The sequence below is a fragment of the Glycine max genome, chromosome 8 (genome assembly GCF_000004515.6).
Source record: "Glycine max cultivar Williams 82 chromosome 8, Glycine_max_v4.0, whole genome shotgun sequence".
In the NCBI taxonomy this organism is placed as follows: domain Eukaryota; kingdom Viridiplantae; phylum Streptophyta; class Magnoliopsida; order Fabales; family Fabaceae; genus Glycine; species Glycine max.
In genome coordinates this window covers 18,153,978-18,178,234 of record NC_038244.2, presented here as the reverse complement: position 1 = coordinate 18,178,234, position 24,257 = coordinate 18,153,978, and the positions used below count along the sequence as shown (strand labels likewise).

Below are 24,257 nucleotides of genomic sequence, written 5' to 3'. Positions count from 1 at the left end.
CTCTTCATACGAACTTATGCATTCAAAGTACGAAACTTGAATAAGTCTGAAAATACATCCTTGTAAACGTTGAAACTTAGGTTTGCATATCGTTATTTGAGAATTATTGTCAGGAGGAAAAAATAAAAGCTACAAAAAAAATCCATTAAGTACACTTATTTCGAAAGAATAAGAACCAAATAATCAAGCCAACATTTACAAACCGAAGGACAAATTGACAGGAGAAAAAATATTGCCAAACACCTGACTATGGAAAGCTTAATCTACACAATGCTGGGTTATTCCCAAAAAAATTTAGGAAAATAAAAAAATGATGGGGAAACTGATTGCAGCGTGAGGTCAGGACATCTTTAAGAGTACAAGAATCTTCTAGCAATTTCAAGATAGACTTAATTTACAAGGATGAAACTAGCCTCACGAACTACTATGAGATCTTACAGATGAAATTGACTGTGCAGAGACAGATGCAGTAGGGCTGTTAAGGTCCCTCTCCCCATTTATTTCTTTTGGTTTTCCGCTAAGTCTTTCCATAGCATCTTGACATATGTCGTTAAACCATTCGTCTTCAGGCAGTTCTCTGGCAATATAATATATATATATTAGACTCTTACAGATTTAATTTCACAACTTTGAATAGAAAAACAATTGCAAAAGCAAAGATATTTTCTTTAATGATAAAATGTCGATGGCGACACCAGTAGCCTACCTATATGGATCCATCCCTGTTGCAGAAAATGCTGCCATCGCTTTTGTTATGATCTCATTGACAATTCGTTGCAAATTCCTTGACAAGTACCGACCATGGGAGGCAAAACATACGACAAACTTCATATCTAAATAGAACTGCACAATATAAGAAAAAATTATAAGGCCATAATGAACTTTGCATTTCACAAGGTTCAACCGTGGAAAATTTGCATCAATTCTTCTCTATTTTGGCATATGGGTTTATAACAGTTACCAGTAACCAAAATTAAAAGAAAATCATGAATGATATAATAAACAAATTCCAATATCATACCTGTTGAAGACCAAGGGGACCTAAAGGCCTTGGCCCTTCCTCAATATCATCCCAAAAGCTCTGGTCTTCTGAAAGCCACAACATAACAGTTTCTGTAAGTCTCATCAAGAGCAGCGTAGCAAATCTTTCCCTCCCTACAAACATATCTGCTGCTATATTGGCCATTCGATTCAGTTTTACAAAAAGCTCCTGGACAATAACATAATGGCCTAATCAGATCTTGAATCATATTTGTAGCATAACTCAACAGTGAAGTTAGATGACAATTTATATTAATTTCAGCAAAAAAAGAAAGATAATTCACATATTGCAAAAGGGAAAAGAAAAATCCATTGCTCCCTATAATATATATATATATATATATATATATATTATGATAACTAACTCAAACAAATTCAATCTCTAAAATATAGAAGATATGGATAGTAAGCAGCTAGTACCTAAAACTTGATCATAATGCACACAGACAACATATATAATATGAGTTTCTTTTATGATTATAAAGTTGATGCGACCTAAGAAATAAGACACAATTTTTATTCCCTTCTGGTAGACAGAGGGGCACATTCAACCACAATAATATATTCAAATAGAAAACTCAATCCATAATTCCATATATTAGGACTAACAACTTTAGTAGTCAGCCAGCTGATGTCTGCAACAGTTTCACTTTTCTGTAATGAGATTGTTAATCATAGAACAGAACGCTTAAATTGGTTAATAGAAACATATACTTTCAGAAAATTTTTTCGTTCAGTACCATATTGAATTAGCTATTTCAGAATGCATTCATAGATGTCAAATAAAATTAACCAATGGTTGGAAATGGGACAAGGCATTGAATCTACAGTCATGAGCCTATGAAAGAATCAGAATCTGGAGCTTCTTGTTGCATGCAATAATCCCCCACCCCCACACAACTTTTCCACTAAAAAAGGGCGGGAAGAAAAGAGTTATTACAAACACATCTTATGCAGAGCACAGCTGAAAATGGAAAGTAAATTTCAAATAGAATTGCTAGCAACACATTATTATTGGCTGAAACTCGTTGAAAATCACAATTTTTTGTGGGGTCTACTAATTTAATGAGTTTCACTTGTGATTTGTAATTTTGAATAAAATTGAACTAATAATACAGAGTGTTGCTAGCACTCCTCAATTTCAATATCACTCTAAGAACAATATGAGGCAGATAAGTCAGAAAATCTATAGAATATATTCACACACACAAAAAAAAATCAGATTTCCAAATTACCTGAAAAATCGAAGATGGAGTCCATTCAACTTCTGCGTTTCCATCCATATTTATATACATGTCAGCAGTAAGATGACTATCACCTTCCTCTGTAAAAATTAGGTCCAATGCATGTTGACGACAGAATGTATCTTTCAATCTGTCAACTGAACTGACAAGTCTTTTCCTCCATTCTCTTTGTTCAGGATGACGATTTTGCCTTTCTGAGGTTCTTTTTCGATTATCATCCTTGTATGCAGCCTGATTTATAGGGGAAAGCTTCATAGCTGCACGTGGAAGTAGTTCATCTGCTAGTAATGAGGCATTAGCTAGCAACGCAATTTGCTGAGCCTCAGTCTCAGCCATGCGTACAATTTTGTTTCCAGCATCTTCAAAGCTTGCTTCTTCTTCCATAGATCCAGGCAATGCTTTTATGAGCATGTTCACATAGGAGTTAAATACTTGAAACAATCCTTCGAGAGCTTGGCCTCCCAACTGCATGCTAAGCAGTGGTCCTACATCCTCAAAGAAGTCCTGTATAAGCATTAAAACCAAACAGGAAACATAGAAAGAACTTAGTATGGAGTTAAACAAGATTAAAATGTGCAGAGATGAGTATGTCTTCTGAAAGAAGGAAGTCATTTGTTCAGTTAGAACACGGGAAACATGTAAAATATTTAACTGCTAAGGACAAAGAGAAAATTCAAAATATATTCACTTAAAGAGAGAAAAGATTCACATTGAATATCAAAATAAAAAATATTTTGTACACTTTGCTTTAGAACATCTACCCACACTGTCCCAACAAATGCAACATCTCTGTTCTGAAACCATTCCAAACATTGATCAGTACTTCAGTGTTACAAGTCAATATCAAGTCAAGACAGAAATTCTCACCTGAACCATCAAATTGAAGCGATGGGCACTGCTTGTCAGTTTATGTTGAAATGCTGTTGTATTACTAATGGATATACTTGAAGGCCTACTAGTCCGGCGATTAGATGTAGGAGAGTATGTAAGTACCCAATCATCAGCCGCAGCCAAAGCAGCAGTACTCTCTTGAATTCGTTTCAAATTAGCATCTAGTGCTTGCTCAACACTAGGCCTAAAAAGTTTCAACAGAACAGGACAAAGAGCCAGGCCACGAGCTTCCAACAATGAGCAATGACCCAATGCTATTTGAACACACTCTGCAGCAGCTCTTAAACCTCCTGCAGCTGCTGACGAGGCTAATGCATGCCTTTTCACCAGAAAAGAAAATGCCTCTGTTTGTTTTGTAGCCCACATCACAAGTTCAGAAGTATAAGCTGGCTCCTCACCAAAAATAGCCAATGAATCACTTGCAGCTTGTGCTACTGCAGAGAATACCAGTTGGGCAAGAGCTGCAGTATATGCTCCACCATATGAGGTGCTTGATGGCCGAAGACTTTGCATGTTATACTGATATCGTTGCTGATGGGCATTAAGTAGCAAGCTGTGAGCATGGGGACCATCTCCAAGTTTTTTAAGGGCAGAAACTGATGCACGGAGTTCCGCACCACGTGTTGAGGGCTGACAAGCAGCTTCAGCAAGCTGATCAGCTAACTTTTGTCTACGTTCACCAATGGAATTCTGTAGAGACAAAAGTACAGATGGGTTGATAGATTTCATCTCTTTTGCCTCAGAAACTACACATTCTCCTTCATCAAGAGCAGCCAAAGCTTCTTCCACTCGCCTTTCAGCCAAGAGAACATCCAAGAGATCAGGAAACTCTACCAACCATTTGTCTAGGTCTGATATCTCCTTATCTTCAGAATCTGATGTGGCATTTACAGAAAAATCATCAGAATTTGAGATTGATAATGAATCAATGTGAACTCCTTCAGCCAAACCATGTATCAAGGCAGCTTGTGTAGAGAGCAGGTTTCTAATAGATGAAAGCTCCCCCTCTAAATCAGATATCTCCTTAGATGTTCTGTAACGTTTAAATATTGCTTAGATTCAAAATATGACCAACAATATATCAGCTAACTAACATTAGCTAAAACATATTGCAGCAGCTATTATTTAAGGTCCAAATATAGAAGAGGTAAAATAAAAAAAAAAGAGTAAATCACTCGGATCTCCTATTTTGCACTTCTTACACAAAACTCCCTCTATTTCTTAAACCTACACAAAATCCCTCTTATTTTATAAATATGTTAATTTAAACCCACAATCTTTGTTTTTGTATAAAATTCATATCCCTATTATAGGTTTTGTCTCATTACACCAACCTCCTCTATTTGTTAAAAATACACAAAACCCCTTCTATTTTATAAATGCATTACAATTAAATTCTTAAATGACAATTTTTAGAATATCATAAACAATAAAATAAATTATCATTTCATATTCAAAATTATTGAGAAAAACCCAAGTCCCACATCTATTAGAGATAGTGCCAAGATAAAATATATAAGAGGGGACAACCCTCACCCTATGAGTTAACTTTTGGTTTTGAGTTAAACCCAAACTCACATTCTAAGAAAAATAAAAATATCATTTTATTTTTTTGCAACAAAAATCTAATAAAAACTTAATCACATGAATTATGAATAGGATGGAATTAAATATTTTTTTGAAATTGATTTTTTAAGAATTTAAATGATAAGAAATAAAATCATATTTAAAATTATTAAAGGGCACCAATGGGTTTAGGGGCAGAAAAATCCTGGTCCCACATTTTCCAGAGATAGTGCCAAGATAAAGTATATAAGTGGGGGCAATCCTCACCCTATGAGCTAGTTTTTGGTTTTGAGTTAGGTCCAAACCCACATTCTAAGAAAAATAAAAGGATTATTATAACTTTTCGTAACAAAAATCTAATAAAAACTTAATCACATGAATTATTAATAGGATGCAATTAATTTTTTTTAAAAAAATGATTTTTTAAGAATTAAATGATAAGAAATAAAATTATATTTAAAATGATTAAAGGGCACCAATGGGTTTAGAGGCAGAAGCCACAAGCATCACATGAGATAGGATTTTAGCAAAAAAAAAAAAGGGGGAACAAATCCTCTGCAGAGGCTAACACTGTATGAGATATTAACCCTTCAATAAATTGTATTTTAATATAATATATTTCTATTATAAATTTGAGGTTTAAAAGAATAAACAGTGAGAACATGATACTTGACCATGCCAAGTTTTTTTTCCCCACTGAAGAGGACCTGTTTCCAATAAGAAGTTGGTTTGGATGAGAGGAAAGAAAAAAAAGGAAAGAGAAAACTTCGAAATTGAAATGAAGAGAAAACTTTGAAAGATTTTTTTGTTTCATAATCTATTTAAACTATCTTCGCCTTTCGCAAAGTCCCAAACAATAGAAATTTTCAAATATCATTTTCTTTCTTTCTCTTCATTCATAGGCTGAACGTGAAAATCATTGTTTGTGTGTTGTTAATTGTTATTAATATTATAAAACAATTTTCAAGAAACAGCTGCATCCCCAAACAGTCACACAGTGCCTGAACGACTCACTTCCTTTGTCTCTCCCCATCCACGATAATTTATTGTATTATCATGAATCAAGTTGATTAAATTAGAGATATATTTTTGCATCTATAATTACACTCATGTACTTTAGTACTTCATGTGTGTATGTTAATATTGTTTACATATTGTCTAACAAAGTTTCAGCTCGATTTCAAAACCTTGAATATCTTTCTTTACTAGTAAAAGGACCAATGCAGATTTCAAAATATTGATACATACTAACACACAACTAACCGTATGAAAGCTGCATAGTTAGCATAGACACTTCGACGCATCTCCTCAGCAGACGCTTTCTTCAAGTCCACCAAATATGTGCACAATTGCTTAATTTCCTGAAGAATAAAGTAGCATTGCTCAATGTGAAGAACACGAAAATTTTTCTCTACCTGATGTGAACTAGACGTATCCAATAACAGGTTTCACCACTACAAATGACTAAGTCCCTGTTTGGATAAATTTCTCCATAAGTATTTATAGGAGAAGAAAATAAGAAGAAAAAATGAAATAAGCTTCTCCAAAAGCTAAAGCAGCTTACGTATAAGTTAATTTGCAAAAGATCTCTCATATTAGCTTAATCAAAAACTTAATTTTCCACTTATTAGCTTATGGAAAAGCTTATTTCATTTTTCCTTCATATTTTCTTCTCCTAGAAGTGTTTGTGGAGAAGTTTACCCAAACCCCTAATTGAAATAAAATTATGACTAAGTGGTTATTGACTACATGACATATGATGAGCACATCAAAGCTATTTAACAAGTACATGAGTCTTAGATAAATGCTGAAGAAGGCATGTGTCTAATAAACATATACAGCATAGTGAAGGTAGGAAACCCTTTTCAGTCAGTAAAATGGTCAATTATGAATAAAAAATGATCTCAAACTGTTACTTTTATGAATAACAGGATTTACAAAGGATATCAGATGTTGCCAGGGTGTGAGACACTATACATCAATCTAAAAAAGAGCTTATCCTCTCTTGACTTGCTGGCTTTTAGGAATGGAATTAAAATGCTATTATCAAGAGAGAATTAAAAAAAATGAAGTAAGCAGGGATAAACTACATATGTTGAATGAGGCACGAATGCAATTGAAAAAGCTGGGGTTTGAAAGGAAGAAAATCAAACAACGTGGATCATTGAATATGCACGTAATGTAAAGAGGAAAATGAAATGAACCTTATCGTTGAGGGAGCAATTGGACTGGACATAGGACTCGGCATCGAATTTATCAGACTTGAAGGGATTGAGACCTTCTTCGAGCTTAGGTCCGTTCTCCTTGGCACTCGCCATTGCGCTTCTCGACCGAGATGTCTTCCCCGACGCCATATCCACGAGATTCAAACTAAGATCACCAATCACAAGTTTAGGGTTAAAAGGTAGATCCACGCACTAATCTACAAAAAGAGAGGAAAAAATGCAGCATGAAAGCTTACTCAGACTCAGCAACAGCAAAGAGAAGACGCTGTTTCGTTTCAATTTCTCTCTGATCCCTAAGAAAGCGGTGATGGTAAGAGTTAAGACAGAGATTGCCAGCACACCACGCCTTACGTTTCTTTTCTTCTTCCTTTTGTAAAAATATAAAATAAATAAAAATTACTTTTCGCTCTAACCTCTTCAACTAATAACTTGCTTCTACAAACATATTCTCCTTTCTTGTTTGCCTGTAAATCATGGACCCTTTGCACCCAAAGTGGATGTTTAAATTTTTTAAATTAATGTGAAATTATTTGGCAGTAAGATATTCGATAATGATGTGATCATTGTTTGTTTACTCTGTAATTAGGAAAATGACAATCATAGGCGCTTTTTTACTTTTTAAATTATACGTTACATTGGGCGTTAAATCCTGTATACAGAAACGGAAGGAAGGAAGTCTTGATTGCTAGTTAAAAGAAGAAAAACATTTGGATGTAACATTTTCATTCCTCAATGTGAGATTTACCGTTAAAGGAAGGGTTTTTTTTTTTATCTGAACTATTTTTAAATGATATAATATAATCCAGTACATTTCAAATCATTAAAAAAAAATGGGTATTAAATTGCAGTGGAATTGTTTTGTTTTTAGCTCTCCTTAATTTTATTTTTTTGACAGAAGATAGGTAAAAGGAGGAATGAGTCAAATGCGATGTTAAAGTTAAAATATTGCTTTGTTTGTGAATATATTGTTATTGTAATTTAGGTAAGCATATATTTAACAAATTAAATATATGTTTACCTAAATTACAATAACAAGATATATTCACATATATCTTAACCTACCGGCAATCGAAACAAGAAGACCACGAATACTGAGATTGTCCTTAAACTCATCAAACAACACACACGGAAGCCCCGAAACAAGTTGAATGACGAAGCGGCTCTCCGACACCGGTGCTTCAACATTTTTCAACTGATCAACAAGGGACTTGAGATGTTGACAATATGCCAAAGCATTTGGAAAATTCTCCATCTTAGTATTGGAGAATTCGGCCTCAAGAGTTACCACATGAGAATGTTTGTTGTCTTGGAAAATATCTCTCAACCTATTCCAAGCATCCATGATCATGGCATGGGGTTCAATAATTGTATGCAACAAGTCATTGGAGATGGTTGCATAAAGCCAGGAAAGAATCGTAGCATCAAGAGTCGACCATAATTTTTTTTCATCCTCGCAGGTACCTTCTCTTTGTCGTTGGTAGGAGGAATAATGTGATGAAGGACCTTATGAGAACGTGCAATAATTTTAAAAAGCTCTGCCCATGTAGAGTATTAGACATTTTCCATTTCAAGAGTGATGGAGATATGATTTCGTATATTAGAACCCGCAAGAACTAGATGGAAAGAACTCTTGTTGTCTGTCATGACAGTGAGAAGAAGAAGAAATAAGAGAGATGAAGGGGAATGAAGAAGAAGAGGAATAGGAAGAGAAGTTACTGTTTGGTCCGCTGGTGTGGAGATAGGAGTAGAGGAGATTGATTGTGAAGGTGATGCATTGTATAGGCACTCATATCATCACACAAGAAATCATAAGCAGTGGAAGAAGGGGAATGCAATTCCATTAGAAGAGGGCTCACTGCGCAATCCCCAGTAAGGAACGGTTTTTTCCTTATTCCCTCGGATACCATAAAAGAATATTTTTCTCCTCCCCGATTCATTCATTGACTTGGAATGTATGCAATGTAAAAGGCCTAGTCTTAGGAAACTAGGAAACTAATAATAATAGGAAACTAATAATATGCTTAACAAACTAAATATATGTATACCTAAATTATAATATATATTCACATATATCTTAACATGCTTTAATTTTTTTTTTTAAAATAATACGGAATAGGCCTTAGTTATTGAATATTTATCAAGAGAGATTAAAAAAATGTAAATATGACTTATTGTGTATATGAAAGAAATATCATGTTTTCATAATGTAATGATTTCATTGTTAAGATTTTGCCTTTTCATACTTTCTTAACATCTCTTTTTTTTTGTTTGTTTGTATTTCTTAACATGATCATATTTCTCATTTCGCTCTTTTTTTTTTATCTCTCTTTCTTTCTTCCGACTCTTACCCATAGAAAGGTATGTAAAACATTACTGTAATTTTTAAGTTCTTTGAAGATTTTGTTTTCAGGGCTCATTGTTATTTCTCATTAATTGAATTATAATTAGATTTAGACGGTAGAACAAAATGATTATATTGATATTGCGGATGAATGAAAACCTATGGCAGCAAGTTTATCTCTCTCTCTCTCTCTCTCTGTGAGGGAATTATATTATATTAGTAACAAGAAATGGGAGGATAAAGCAGATGCATGAGACTACCTATAAAGCATCGCAAACAACATCTAGAATAATAAAAAATTAGCAATTTAGCCATTTCATCATATGAGAGAATCCAAATTTGAACAACTCTTTTAATTTATACATATTTCCTTACCTTCTACATTTCACATCGATTGTGAACCTCATGACTCTCTTACTCATTCAATTTAAAGGGGAAATTCTTTGTTTTCTCCGATGAAAAACAATAAAAATGACGGCCTGCTTTGTATTATTTTATAATTTTGTGGCCAATCTTGTTTCTTTAGGCAAAAAACTTTATTTTATATATAAAAATGTTTTAGAAAGAATTCACACCTAAAGAGTAAAATTAGAGTTATATTTTAATAAGTAAAAATCTCAATATATTTAATAATACTATTTGAATCCTGTCCTTAATCCTAATTAACTAACTACGAAATGATCAAATTTGAGCCAACTGCCACGCAAAACCCGTTCATCAATAGGCAGGTAGAGAATGTTCAGCTAGGATGCCTAATGCTTCTGTTTTCAGTTATTGTTTCGACGGAGGCGGTTAAAAAATGACATTAGCAGTCAAGAAAACCATCATAGCAAGTGCAGTCATTCCCTAGCTGCAAGTTTTGCTATTGGGTTGATTGATGTCACTATATTTCTTTTAATACGCATTAGTGCCATTCGGCCATGGGTAATCACAAATCATCAGCCAAATGCACCAGCGACCCGCTTGTCATTAACCATTAAAAAGACTTTCGAACCACCAAAATGACTACTTGGAACAACGGTTGACATGTGTATTGCATATGATATAAATCCCACTTTCCTTCACGAATTACATCATTGAAAACCATTGGCAGTTTGGCACTCAGCAAAAAAAAGAAAAACACCATGGAGCAATCCTGGCTTCCATGAGGCATGATCTTTCAATTTTGCTTGTGTTCCAAACATGCTTGAAACCTTGCCTTCATGACTTTGCAAGTAATAATGCATTGAAAAAAACCATAGGCAGTTTGGCACTCAGCAAAAAACATGTTTAATAAATCCCACTTTCCTTCACGAATTACATCATTTAAAACCATAGGCAGTTTGGCACTCAGCAAAAAAAAAGAAAAACACCATGGAGCAATCCTGGCTTCCATGAGGCATGATCTTTCAATTTTACTTGTGTTCCAAACATGTTTAAAACCTTGCCTTCATGACTTTGCAAGTAATAATGCATTGAAATATTTCAATTTTTTCTACGATTCATTCAAGGAAGGGACGTTGCCATTTAACTTTCATAAACTTATGCCCCAACTTAATCGGGCAGCTTTCTCATTTCAGGACCTAGAAGCAGACTCAAGTTACACAGCCACTTGACAATAAGTTCAAAATCATTTGTTTAAACTTTTATTATTACAAGATTAATCATGCAAATCAAAATCCAGTGTATGTTCCATTTCATGGAATGAAAAAAAAAGAAGCAAAGGAATTAAACATCACAGAAAGGTTCAAAATGACAATGAACTTCCAGATCTCAAAGATTTATGCATTTATAGCTTCCAACTATTCCGGATCACTGCTCTGGGGTGTCTGAACGAATAGCTGAAAAAAGAATATAGATCACTTTGATCAGAATACATGAACATAATGTTAGCACTTTTGCTGCAAAACATTTGACGATAATGAGTAACAGAAAAAAGCCATTAACTAAAAACAACGTTGTAAACAACTAACAATATAGTGCAGGTTTGGATAACCATTGCACCCCTCTAACCCAAATGCTTGTTCAGCACATAAAAGTATGTTAAGAATGGTTATCAATAATCTACTTCAATACCCATCCTCTCTTTAAAACAAGAAAGAGGACCCTGGGGTGAATGCATTCCCCACTAATCCTTACGAAGTGAATCATTTTAGGCTAATAAATCTGTTTTGCAGCTAACGATGTGGCGAAAGCATTCTCCATTAATCCTTACCAAGTGCATAGAATTAAGAATAAAACAAAAACAGTGAGAAAGGATAGAGAAGCATGCCAATTGAAAATATATATATATATAAAGAAATAGCAGCAGAGAAATGGATCTGGCAACAATTAATCCGCACTATACGGGAATGAATCCTAGCATGAGATGGTTATGACGAACATAAAGTATACAAATTGGTGATGCAGGATTTAGGGTAATTTAATTAGGGGAATGAGAGGATCGATTAATATGAAAATAAAATGATTGATGGTGGAAGCGCAGTAATAAAAGAGAAGAGGCGTACTAGGTTTTTCAGGCTTGGCGTCGACCCATTTGGAGAGAGCAAAATGGACCTTCTCACGAGAGATGGCTTCAGCCTTGTAGGGTTCCTTGAGGCAATTCCTGACCAGATTCGCGCATATGTTTGAGTATGTGATGTATGTCATCCCCGCTGCCCTCCAAAACGGCACCGCTCCGCTCGACGCCATCTTCTTCTCTCTTCACTCTCTTTCTCTCTTCGATCTTCTACCTTTCTTCTTTTACCTATCACTCTATGCTATGCTTATGGACTATGGACTATTCTCTAAGCCCAAACAAACTCGACTTCCACACATGTTAGGCCCCATTCTCAAGACCCATATTACCTTGCCTTGACATGGGATCAATTAATGTCCATTGCTCAACAATATACTTTCTTTCAAATAAAATTTCTGTAAAAAATTATACTTTTTAATTAAGATTTTTTTTAACTAATTTCTGGGCTTTGATTTTGTGGGGGCGTTGCCCCTTCTTATACAAATATAAAACTTATTTCTTGTAATTAATTATCAAGATAACTTTTTTTTATTTGTATAATCTAAAGATTCGCTTATTAACTTTGATTAGCAATAATAAGAATAATAAAATCTTATTCTCTAAAATATTTTATTATGCAATGAGATTCAAATAAATTATAATTTTGATTATAGTTTATTATTTATCTAACAAGTCATATAAAATTTATTTAATAATAAAAATTAACTAAAAACTATAATAAGTAATGATACTTACATACTGTCAGTTTATCCATGCTCCAATTTGGTTAAGGCTATCCAAGATACTTATAAGTAAGAAGGTCATGTTTATTGGGTTCATGTTTTTTCAGAATCTGATCAAGTTGCAGAAATTATGGTGAAGTATGGGATGCAAATGTATAGTTAGTATCATGTTTTTTTTTTTATTATTATTATTTTATGCTTGATTTTATTTGTAATATCTTAAGGATAGACTGGACCGATGATCGTTTTCCTAAATTTTCTAGGCTTGCTATTTTATGTTATTGGCAGAGAAAATGAAAATAATGTCATTCAACCAGGAATCATTATCTATCATAAGTTTATTCACTTTTTAGAAAAATTACAAAATTATACTTATGGCAATTTTTGATTAGTGCAAGAACTATTTACACTTTGACTGCACTAGAAGTAAATGATTTTAGAATTTATGCTTTAATTTTTATACTTATGCTACACTCTTTTTTTTTTTTATCTTTTATCTTTTAGTTATTTATACAATTTTCTCTCTCTTTATTATTTATTCTCTTCTGAGTTCTGACTTGAAAGTATACGCTGATGGACTATGACATGGTCATAATTGTTGACCAATAGAGATGGATGGATGACCTCCCTCTAACCCATGGTAGCAGTGGCCAGTGGAGAGTTAGGCAAGTTTTGTTTGTTTGTTTGTTATTGTAGTTGCTGCATTAACTGGTTCATTAATCATGGCCACATGGATTACGTCTTCAACATTGGAAGAGTAGTAGTAAGTAGTAACCCATCTTGGTAATTTCAAAACTGCAATAAAGAAAGCAAGACAAAACAACCCCACGCTCGCTCACTCACTCCCACACACACTCTCTTCTTACTTATGCTCCTCTTCTCTATACCTTTTCCTGCACTGCATTCAGACCAAAAACTTGCCTTGCCTTGTACTGCGCTAGCTGCTCATAGGATTCTAAACTCGTGGATCTGACACTGTCCACTCCTTCCTTTAACCAAAATGGATATTTTTCAACTTTCTCAGTAATGGCCATGGGCTTGTGACTTGTTGTGAGTGTTGTTACTGTTTTTGAAAAGTAGGCTTTGGCTCTTGTAGTTTGTTTGTGTTATTCAGCAACCATATGGGTCCAAGTCCAAGCATAGATTTTTCAAAGTGGTGGGTTAAGGAGAGTTCGAGTTCGAGTTCTAGGAAAGGAAACCCGGTTGTGGTGACTATGGAGAACCCCAATTACTCGGTGCTTGAAATAGATGCGCCAGACTCGGCATTTCAGCCAGTTGACAAAGACAGAGGTAAAAATGCTAAGCAGTTTACATGGCTTCTCCTTCTCAGGGCGCATAGATTTGTCGGTTTCCTTTCTTGGCTCGGAAATTCTCTTTGTTCATTGCTCCATGCTGTTAAAAAAAGGTTGTTTTTGGGGCACGTGGAGACTGAGATGTCTTCCAAGGCAAAGTTTCTGTTTCGAGTAATTCTCACTTTCCTGGTGATGGCTTTGGCATTCCTGTCTTTTGAACTGGTTGCTCACTTCAAAGGGTGGCGCTACTTTCACAACCATAATAACTTGCACCTAATTCCTCAAACTTCGGAGATCACTGGATGGTTTCACACTGCCTATGTTAGGTGGCTGGAGTTCCGGGTAGACTATATTGCTCCCCTAATTCAGTCCCTATCAACCTTCTGCATTCTTCTCTTCTTAATTCAGTCCGTGGATCGAATGGTGCTTTGCTTAGGTTGCTTCTGGATCAAATTCAACAAGATTAAGCCCGTCGTCATTGATGGGGATTCCCTCAACTCACATGATTTGGAAGGATCCAACGATGGATATCCTATGGTACTCGTTCAGATTCCCATGTGCAATGAGAAAGAGGTGACACCCTTCTCTTCTCTTAATCCTATGTAATTACTGCGTCCTTCTTTTTATTTAAAACAAAAAATGTCGGTGCTGTTTATTCAAAACCAATCAATCATGAAGTGGTTTCTTTGAACATATTATGATTTACTCTTATCATAAAGTTTGCTGTGTTGAATTGTAGTAATAATAAAAATGTCCCTCTTTGATTATTTATCTGGAAGGCAGTAACTAGATTTTGTGGATCATTACTCTAATTCCCCATAATGATGTTAATCAGTTTGGCATTAAGTGTAGGTATATGATCAATCTATTTCAGCAGTCAGCCAACTTGATTGGCCAAAAGATCGCTTGCTTATTCAAGTTTTGGATGACTCTGATGATGAGGGCATACAGTGGTTAATCAAGGGAGAAGTCTCTAAGTGGAGCCAAAAAGGTGTTAACATAATCTACCGTCATAGGAAGTTTAGAACTGGTTACAAAGCGGGTAATCTCAAGTCTGCAATGAGCTGTGATTGCGTCAAAGATTATGAGTTCGTTGCGATTTTCGATGCTGATTTCCAACCAAATCCAGATTTCCTCAAGCAAACTGTTCCACATTTTAAGGTGACTAAGTTTATCTGATTCTTACTAGTTACTACTGGAGTATTTCATAATCTATCCATTACTTTCCCTTTCTCATTCTTAAGTCTGCTCTGCAGGGAAATCCTGAGCTGGCATTGGTTCAGGCTAGGTGGGCTTTTGTAAACAAGGATGAGAACTTACTGACAAGACTCCAAAATATTAATCTCTGCTTCCACTTTGAGGTTGAACAGCAGGTTAATGGTGTCTTCCTTAATTTCTTTGGTTTTAATGGAACTGCTGGTGTTTGGAGAATAAAAGCACTTGAAGAATCTGGTGGCTGGCTTGAGAGGACAACTGTAGAAGACATGGATATAGCTGTCCGAGCCCATCTGAATGGATGGAAATTTATCTTTCTCAATGATGTGAAGGTAACCCTTTTGTTACTGTAGAAGACATGTTTTGTTTTGCCTTTTGGTTTTAATCAAAGTTAATGGACTCAGTATGTATCAATTTCTATTTGCCTATAACTGACAATAATACTTTTAGTATTTATTGATTTGGAAAGGTAGGACGAACTTGAATTGGTGAAGTAATTATCTGCAGTAATTGAAAGGCATGCTACACTAAATTTTGGGGTGAAAAACTGTTGATGTGTACAATTTAGGTTGCAGTTTTAGTCTAAAGAAACTTCTTTCAGGTGCTTTGTGAGCTTCCTGAATCATATGAAGCTTATAGGAAACAACAACATCGATGGCATTCTGGTCCTATGCAACTATTTCGTCTGTGCCTTCCAGCGATTATAACCTCTAAGGTGATGTATTTTCTTTTATTGCCTATGCACTGTTTTGAAGTAAAATACAATCTAAACATGTTCTGATTTCATCACATTGCAGATTGCGTTCTGGAAGAAAACCAACCTAATATTTCTATTTTTTCTGCTTAGAAAGCTAATCCTCCCTTTCTATTCTTTCACATTATTCTGCATTATTCTTCCTTTGACAATGTTTGTCCCAGAAGCTGAGCTTCCAATCTGGGTTATTTGTTATATTCCTGTATTCATGTCGTTCTTGAACATTCTTCCTGCCCCGAAATCCTTCCCCTTCATTGTTCCTTACCTCCTTTTTGAGAACACAATGTCAGTAACCAAATTCAATGCCATGGTGTCCGGTTTGTTCCAGTTGGGAAGTTCATATGAATGGATTGTTACCAAAAAAGCAGGTCGGGCATCAGAGCCTGACCTATTAGCTGCCGAAGAACGGGATTCAAAGGCAATGAGTCTCCAACTTCACAGAGGGACTTCTGATAGTGGACTTTCTGAGCTTAACAAAATAAAGGAATGCCAAGAAACAGTTCCTGTAAAGAAAATGAACAAGATATATAAGAAAGAGCTTGCCCTTGCATTCTTACTGCTTACTGCTGCAGTTAGGAGCCTGTTATCAGCACAAGGCATGCACTTCTATTATTTACTATTTCAAGGTGTATCATTCCTCCTTGTAGGTCTGGATTTAATTGGCGAACAGATGAACTAGAGGATCAGAAAGGATGTGTAAAATAGAAAATTGATTGTTACAAAGTTAAATAATCAAATAAGCTACAAGGCAGTTGGTTTTGGCAGTTATATTCAAGGTGCCTGAATATGGCTAAGGTAACATGCTGAAAGCTACCGTGGGTCATATCATATATAAGTGTTATTCTTGAAGGCATTTATAGAATTTTTTGTTTTTCTTTTTTTTTTCCTGGCTTTACTTGTCAATCTATTGTTGTCTATCACAGTACATTCATTTTTCTTTCCATTTTCAATTTTCTGTGACGTTGAGCTGATTCAATTTATGTCAGGATAACCCTGTCACCATGTTGCTTACATCACCTTTGGTTCATATGTATGTATGCATCTGTTGAATGACAACGATGTGTTACAACTACAAACAAAACTTCTGATGCCAAGGTTTATATGTTTCTGGATCAAAATTTCACTTTACGTCATTGGTGTGTTTGGTTTGGTGATAGAAAACCATGATGAATACAAAATCATGGTGAAATCATCACAAAAACAACTATTAGTTGCTTTATAAAATCAAGACAAATTCAACTCTCCTTATTACCGAACATGCATTATGTTTAAAGCATAAGCTTGCAATATTCATGCTATCAAGGTAGGTATATTACTCGTTTTCTATTTACTTTATGCTCTGGTGGTTATTTAATATATCTATATCATGCTTATTTTTGTGAGTTAAACGTTGAAAGCAGTTTAGAATGGAAAAAGGAAAGAAAATAGTGTCGGCAGGCAGTGGAGTGGAGATTGAGGAGAAAGCATGCATTGAGCAGTGGAGAATTGGTTCATTAATATTTATTTTGGGCCATGGATTTGCCCAAGGATGAGAATCGTGCGAGTGTCCCACATTGGACCCATTTGTTTTAATTCAAGCTTTAACCATAACCAAAAGATATTTTAGAGCATACTTAAGTCCCAAATTTCGCCATTTCAATAATTGTAGGGCACATGTGCACATACCTCTCAAGCAAGGCTGGTGGACCCTGCTGTCTCAACAAAGCATTTTTTTTCTTATGCGTTTAAAATACTTAAGCCCTGAATCCATCATAACAAACATACTCTTTCTTTAGCACTTTACTAAGAGATTATAGCCAAAATTTTACACGAACTTTAAAGTGCAAACCTCGACCTTCTGAAATTAAGAGAAGAAAAGAGGATAGGATACAAAACGAAGGATGGACATATAAAAACAGTGTCCTTCAATCATAAATTATTTTATATAATATTTAATGTCAAACACAAATACAACCCTGAGAAAACATTCTTCAAAATATTTCTTCATTATACAAAAATAAAGAGTAAAAATTACAAGTTTTTTTTTTCGTTTATACACTGCGGACCTACAATACTTTGCTGGCATATAATAATACCAAAGTAAGTTTGATAGAGAATTGGTTATGGAAAAAGCTCTAGTAAGAATATGTTTTAAGAAACTTGTCTTTTTGGGATTGAGGATTCAGTGCAACAGTCGGCCATAGTGCCATACCAAACGATCCTTGGACGTTTCTGCTAATGCTGCCATAATCGTGCAATCTTTGGAACCTTCTTTAAAGGTGACACTAAACTTGGCCCGTATTGCCAAAATCAGTGTCCCTCTCCCTCTAACTCCAAGTGTTTCATTATGACTGAAATGCACTTACTCTCCACCGACAATTCTGACCTTAAAAAATAAGACAAGAAGGAAAAAAGACATTTCACCATTTAAGCATTTAAATTTTACACCATATATTTGTGTTACAGGTTACCCTCGAGGTTTCTTATTACAATTTTTAAAGCAGTCAGAAGTCATCTATCAGTTGAGTTTTTAATTCATATATTAACTCTTTTCAACTTTAGGCTTCAACTCAAGCCAAGCATAAAAAATTGTATTGTAGCCTGTAATTACAACGTTATTGTTGAGGAAAGGGAAATGCAATTTTCTTCTCGACATCACATGTGAGGTTGTACTATGCTTGGATGTTACAAAAAGAAAACAGTATGTCAACCTAAATATTTAATGTCTATGAAGTACAAACTATCTTGAATTTGAATAAGGATATTAAACATTGCTTTGCTGAGAATGTTGCAGTCACTTCTCATTTCACCTTACCTTACAGCCAAACATGGAACATCACATTCAACGTACTATTCTCTAAACTAGTTCTACACTGATTCGTCTATACAGAAACAGCAAACATGGACATGGAGTCATATTTCCCTCATATATGCCTTAGAAACTTGTCTGTTCACACATCATTACTTGATAGACAACATCCTTGATATGTGCAAATTTTTTAACAAAAGAGTCCTTTAATTTTATCTAAGGGAGAACTAATCACTATCTTCATTGATCTTCTCGTAATGATGTGCAATCCTTCACCATTAAAATCTCCCCATATAACTTATGTGGGACTTGCTCCAACTTTGTCCCCTCTTGCCATGCTTGCCCTACTGAAACCCCAGGTCCTAGATAGCGAACATACACAACAATTTGATCGTTGAAAGGATAAGGATGTTCAACTGCAAAAACAAAAGCAAATTAAAAATAAAACAAAATTGGGGCGTGCCAGGACTTTAAACAATAATATGACCACCCAACTTGGCCTCTAGAGTATATCACAGGGTAAACCAACAAAGAGATACAATATATAACAAGAAAAGAGTCACCAAGAAAATAATGCCACAAGATACACCATGCAGACATCTATCACAGAAATTTTACGTTAAATTTTAACATCTAGAAGTCAATATAAATACTTTAAACTATATAACATGTGTACTTAAAGTTGTAAATATTAAGATTATCCCCTTATGAAAGAAATATAATAGCACCTAACTTTAACAAAAAAAATAAACATAAGACCCTACCTGGTCTTGGAAAGCCTAATGGGAGCTCTTCGATATCATGTAGTCCATCCCCGAATTCATATGCTAAATCACATGGCTGCTCTATTGACATCACTTCCTTAAGTTCTCTCACCGCAAAATACAAGGGAGCAAAGGAGTCAGCAAATGCAGCCAAAACCGATCCACCTGGGAGGTAGTGAAATTCATAAAATATGTAATTAATGTTAATAGTAAGGACAATCGAATTTAACCTTGAAAGCATGAACCACAATGCAGCTATAGAAGAAAAAAACCAAGCCAGGCATCACAAATGAATTCATCAAAGATCCTTGATTAAACCACAATTATATGAACATCTTGAAGGAAAACCAGCAAGATTATACAACCTCTTCAATCTTCTTCTATGATTCTATACAGATTATTGAAACAGTAGGATTCCGAAACCAGAATTTAATGAATTAAAGAGGGACCACTAAACAGGTAAAGGTGAAGGTGTAAAGCTAATTATGACAATGTACATTATTTGACTTTCTATTGTTGGACAATCATATATAAACTTATTTTCACAGTTTGACCCCTTAGTGTAAAGAAAAGAGAGTACAAATTCAATATTATGGTTTGATTTCAAGTATTGCGTGTGAGAAAAATAAGTTTCTTTTATTCCTTTCCTTTTGTATGCAACTGCATGTGAGTGACTGAGTGTACTGTTTATCTAAAAATAACCATTCTTTCAATATTTTGAATCAATATGAACAGCTGAGGCACCATATAAATATTATAGCCTCTCAAAAGTATGAAAGACTGGTGATTACAAACTTAAGTTGTCACAATATTATTTTTTCAATTTTTCTGACAAGAATAACTGAATGGTTATCTCACAAAATTGCATGAATTTGGAAAGGTATATATGGTAGTACTCAAGACAAGCAAATATTCAGTTTCATTTTTCTTTTGCCTCCATGCTGTTATATATAATTGGACTTTAAAGTGGCATTCACAATCATAGTAACAATGCAACCTGGAGATATAAGGTGCAACAGCATTTAAGATTGGAGGGTATTTTTCACTAAAATGAGTAATTGTGTAAAGGTATCCATGCATTTCTCAGCCAAAAATTAAGAAACTTACTAATGAATCATCCATATGCCTGCCCATCCTTGCTAGTAAATATAGCCTTAAAAAGTAGCAAAGGTGTTAACTCTTCAAAATGTATCAACTGTACAAGAGCAAAAAGCAAAAACAAAATGGTGAATTTACCTTTCTGAAGGAATTGATCCAGGAAATTGACATTGGTCCTATGTAACAAAGTTGAATATTAATAAAGTTAGTTTAAAATTTTTAAGCATGCCAAAAGTGAGAAGCTAATAGACATGAAAAGAAACCATGACAAATACGTTCAACACACGAGACACACTGAGGTACACAGTGGCAGAAGTGTTGGAACAGGAAGCCATGAAAGAAGGCAGGTGAAATTTGCAGGGAAATAAGTAGTATTTCCTAATTCAAATGGAAGGTAGTTACGAATCCAGTAAAATGAAATAGGAAAATCTTATATAAATATATATAAGAAAAGGGAAGACATTTATTTTGAGCACTGGGATTGAAGTGTGCATGGTATTAGGGAGCAAAGTTGGCCATCAATTACTGCTCCATTCCTTGACGTGGAGGTCAGCAAAGAATGGAAGGCTGTAGGAAACAGAATGCATTGATTATGTAGGTTTTAACAACATTGACTAATACCAACAACACAACGACGATGAATGTGTTGACTAACCTCCACTTGATGAGGAGTTATAATATTCAAGCATGATATCATCTTTGTTGGAACGTAGAAGCACTTTTCTTTACTAACTTGGGATCCTCATATCGTGTATCAGCTATCTGCCAAGCCATTGATACAAGTCTGCCCAAAAACTCGCAGTGTAAGTCTCTTTTTTTTATCAGAAAATCGCAGTGTTAGAACATCTCCAATGCAAGAAACTCATTTGGATTTCTTAATAATCTTTTTGTGGTCCCTACATCACTTTTTGTGGTCCCCGCGGTGCCATGTCATTCATAAGAAACTCATATAGAATTCTACTCCAATGCAAGAAATCATAAGAAACCACAAGAAATTCAAACATTAGAGTTTCTTATATAAGAAACTATCCTTAGCAACCAAGGAACCCACTTTGCCACGTCATTATGCTCCAATGCACAAGAACTCACAAGAAACCGTTCCTTAGCCTAAGAAATCATGGAAGCAACCCCCACTGGAGATGCTCTTAGTGTAAGATAAGATAAAAGTGGAATTAAAAAAAGAGTAAGGAAAAATAAAAGACCTAGGTTTTAACAATCGGAGAAGTCGATGCCGTCTATGCTGAGGAATATCTTCAATTTTTTTCCTGAACACAGAGAGTGAGAGAAGTGGATGGCATTGTAAGAGTTGCAGGCAGCATGAGAAAGCATAATAGATACCATAGGTATGCAGCGGGATTATAGGAAGATGGGTCGAAAGGGATCAATAAACCTCACCACATCCTGCTCATCCATCCAACTATGCCTTTTCACCACTCGGAAGGATTTCAAAAGCCCAATTGCTCCCAGAGACACCACCATTTCTGTACATTCCCAAACCTACAAAACACAATCCAAATTAATAATTCAATACATGTAGTTTTGCACGGTAAAACTGTCGATTGAAGCACGCACCTCTCAGCCGTGGATGCATTTGGCGGGAAAAGGAACGACGAGTTGGACGCCACGACCATCTCGGCGGTGTGACTGTGAGTGTCGTCGCAGCCATCATCGCCATCACTTGATAATGGTCAAATCAACACTCAAAAGTCAAAACGCAGCGTTTGGTGTGGATAAATAAAAAGGCACCAAAACGAAGTGTCGTTTAGCTATGCAAGAAAAACGACATATTACGGGTTCGTGGTTCTTCTTATCCTTTCTATTACTTGAGTTGAGCAGTGGGTGTGATCTGAAAGTGAAGGTGAAGAAATGCTTCTTCAAACGAGGCAATTTGGCACAGCGTGTCCATGGGTCAGACTCACACCCGCAAGCAAAAGAAATAGCTCAGTCTCATTGAGAAGGAGCAATTGTGGCCCAAAATGTTCGGTGTCCCAATTGGAATTGAAGAGTGAGAGTGAGAGCAAAACGAAGCCGTATCCAGCAGAGGCATCGAGGACCATAATGGAGTTGGCTAAGGTGGGCACGCTGTGTACGTTGACCCAAGAGGGTTTGCCCCTTGGTACTGGGGTTCGATTCGCGGTTGACCCTGAACATGGCACTCCCTTGTTCTGCTTCAATTCCACTGACAACACTAACATCCCCTCTTCTCTTCATGTTCAGGTGCCTCATCTTCTCTCTCTCTCTCTCTCTCTATTCTGTTAATTATATATCTATTAATTCCAGGGATTTATTTCTGTTTGTGTTTGTTTATCAGTTTGAACAATTTGGATTGCGCACTCCTCAGTGCACTATTCAAGGAACCCTTACCAAACCACAGGATCCAAAGGTAACTGACTTGTTACTTGAGTTCCCTATCTTAGCAAATCAAATCAGGATCATAATCATAATTCAAATCTCATCATTTTTGTGTACTGTGTATGTAGCGTCTTGTTTCTGTGTGGAGGAAAAGGTTTGGAGAAGAAGTTGATCGAGATTTTATTTACATTATTGCCGTGGATCGGGTACTCCAATTGGAAGACATTCAGGAGGTACGAACCAACACCACACTCATTAACACATAATATAACCTTATTGTGCCTATGCTAGTAGTGATGTGTTCATTGTGTTGCATACTGCATTGCAGGATGGCATATGGGTCACCTCTTCAGATTACAAAAATGCTCAACCCGATCCTCTTCGAGACTCTGCACACAACTTAGTCACTGAAATCAACACCAACAATATGGAAGACATTACTCGCTTTTGCAATGTCTACGTTGATTTGGATTTCCTGGTTTGTTACTACTTACTGTTAACACTATCTATGCCTAATGTCATCAAAATCACATTGCTAAATGCTAACTAAACAGAACCCTACTCTAAATTAACTTTGCAAGGTCTCCGAGGCAAAGATGCTATGGGTTGATCGCTTGGGCTTTGACATGCGTTTGTCTTCCCCTCACAAAGGCGTGTTTGACGTCCGCATTCCTTTCCCCAGAGAAGTCACCGATGAGAAAGGTGCCAAGTCGACGTTTAATTGTATGTCACAACTCGCTTGGGAGGTAGAAAGAAACTTCCAACATCCAGACTTTTCAAAGGTTAAAGAGTTGAAGCCAGTCAAGTCCCCTTTTCTGTAACCAACATGCCAATTCTTCAGTTGTTATCAAACATCCATCCTTGGTTGTTTTTCAAAGAATATGACCATGTCTATCGTGGCTTTGTTTAGTTTTGACTCATCTAGTGTTGATGCAATGTTTGATGTACTTCTAAGGTGTTTTGTAGCCACATCAGGAAAAATCCAATACACGTTTGTGTTTCAAAACTCTGGTATTAGGCAATGCATTTTGATATCAAATCCGGGTTGAATGGATGAACAGGTGTTTGCATATACTCATACATCTATAAATGTGTGACATTTTAGTAACAAGTAGTATATAGGCATGATAAGTTAGTAAGCAAAAAAGGTTAATTATATCGATTCTAATATGATCTATTCTTTTTATTTTCTTCTTTGACTGGATATTACCGGAGGCATAGTTATTAGATTAATCCTTGAATAAGGGTATTAATTAGGTAAATGTCAGAATGGCTATTTCAAGATTCTAACTTGTAACACTGCTGGTAATGTTTATAGAGACATAAGTACTTCCATTGCGAGGAATGTATGATGGGTGAATATGGTCTGTTTGATTCGCGTCTAAGTTAATTCCAAATGTATCTTGTAATATATACGATAAATACTTGAAGCTTAAGAATTGTCTAAAATTAATGAGTTTGTAGAAG

The 24,257-nt window shown here is 35.4% G+C and overlaps 4 protein-coding genes and 1 long non-coding RNA gene across 8 annotated transcripts; 2 read left to right on the top strand and 3 right to left on the bottom strand.

Annotated features, from left to right (window-relative positions):
- Positions 1-158: 158 nt before the first annotated feature.
- Positions 159-8,954, bottom strand: LOC100816882 (exocyst complex component EXO84B). 3 transcript variants are annotated; one of them, XM_041018333.1, is made up of 10 exons: positions 8,684-8,954; positions 8,030-8,604; positions 7,204-7,330; positions 6,947-7,112; positions 6,006-6,103; positions 3,153-4,209; positions 2,277-2,789; positions 1,022-1,210; positions 707-843; positions 159-577 (listed from the first exon to the last, which is right to left on the bottom strand). In XM_041018333.1, the coding sequence occupies exons 2-10, from the start codon at positions 8,313-8,315 to the stop codon at positions 415-417; spliced, it is 2,736 nt and encodes a 911-aa protein (XP_040874267.1). In that variant the 5' UTR covers positions 8,316-8,604; positions 8,684-8,954; the 3' UTR covers positions 159-414. The 3 variants fall into 3 exon arrangements, with proteins under 3 accessions (XP_040874267.1, XP_040874266.1, XP_006585666.2); XM_041018332.1 differs by having other exon boundaries at positions 8,030-8,954; XM_006585603.4 differs by having other exon boundaries at positions 7,204-7,334; positions 8,030-8,952.
- Positions 8,955-10,823: 1,869 nt separating this feature from the next.
- On the bottom strand, positions 10,824-12,086 carry LOC100499703 (ATP synthase subunit epsilon, mitochondrial). 2 transcript variants are annotated; one of them, NM_001354133.1, is made up of 2 exons: positions 11,795-12,045; positions 10,824-11,128 (listed from the first exon to the last, which is right to left on the bottom strand). In NM_001354133.1, exons 1-2 carry the CDS (start codon positions 11,976-11,978, stop codon positions 11,100-11,102), a joined length of 213 nt encoding a protein of 70 aa, NP_001341062.1. In that variant the 5' UTR covers positions 11,979-12,045; the 3' UTR covers positions 10,824-11,099. The 2 variants fall into 2 exon arrangements, with proteins under 2 accessions (NP_001341062.1, XP_040873519.1); XM_041017585.1 differs by having other exon boundaries at positions 10,907-11,149; positions 11,795-12,086.
- Positions 12,087-13,084: 998 nt separating this feature from the next.
- LOC100778197 (probable xyloglucan glycosyltransferase 5) lies at positions 13,085-16,882 on the top strand. Its single transcript, XM_006585602.4, has 5 exons — positions 13,085-14,392; positions 14,672-14,980; positions 15,076-15,366; positions 15,636-15,749; positions 15,832-16,882. Exons 1-5 carry the CDS (start codon positions 13,649-13,651, stop codon positions 16,465-16,467), a joined length of 2,094 nt encoding a protein of 697 aa, XP_006585665.1. The 5' UTR covers positions 13,085-13,648; the 3' UTR covers positions 16,468-16,882.
- Positions 16,883-18,471: 1,589 nt separating this feature from the next.
- Positions 18,472-22,113, bottom strand: LOC100815481 (uncharacterized). The gene is made up of 6 exons (XR_003267815.2): positions 22,011-22,113; positions 21,777-21,935; positions 21,641-21,703; positions 21,140-21,222; positions 19,341-19,505; positions 18,472-18,992 (listed from the first exon to the last, which is right to left on the bottom strand). It is a non-coding gene; the product is annotated as an uncharacterized lncRNA (long non-coding RNA).
- A 141-nt stretch (positions 22,114-22,254) lies between these two features.
- LOC100814950 (uncharacterized) lies at positions 22,255-23,844 on the top strand. Its single transcript, NM_001253250.3, has 5 exons — positions 22,255-22,655; positions 22,750-22,821; positions 22,919-23,023; positions 23,119-23,268; positions 23,372-23,844. The coding sequence occupies exons 1-5, from the start codon at positions 22,305-22,307 to the stop codon at positions 23,609-23,611; spliced, it is 918 nt and encodes a 305-aa protein (NP_001240179.1). The 5' UTR covers positions 22,255-22,304; the 3' UTR covers positions 23,612-23,844.
- The last annotated feature ends 413 nt before the right edge of the window (positions 23,845-24,257 follow it).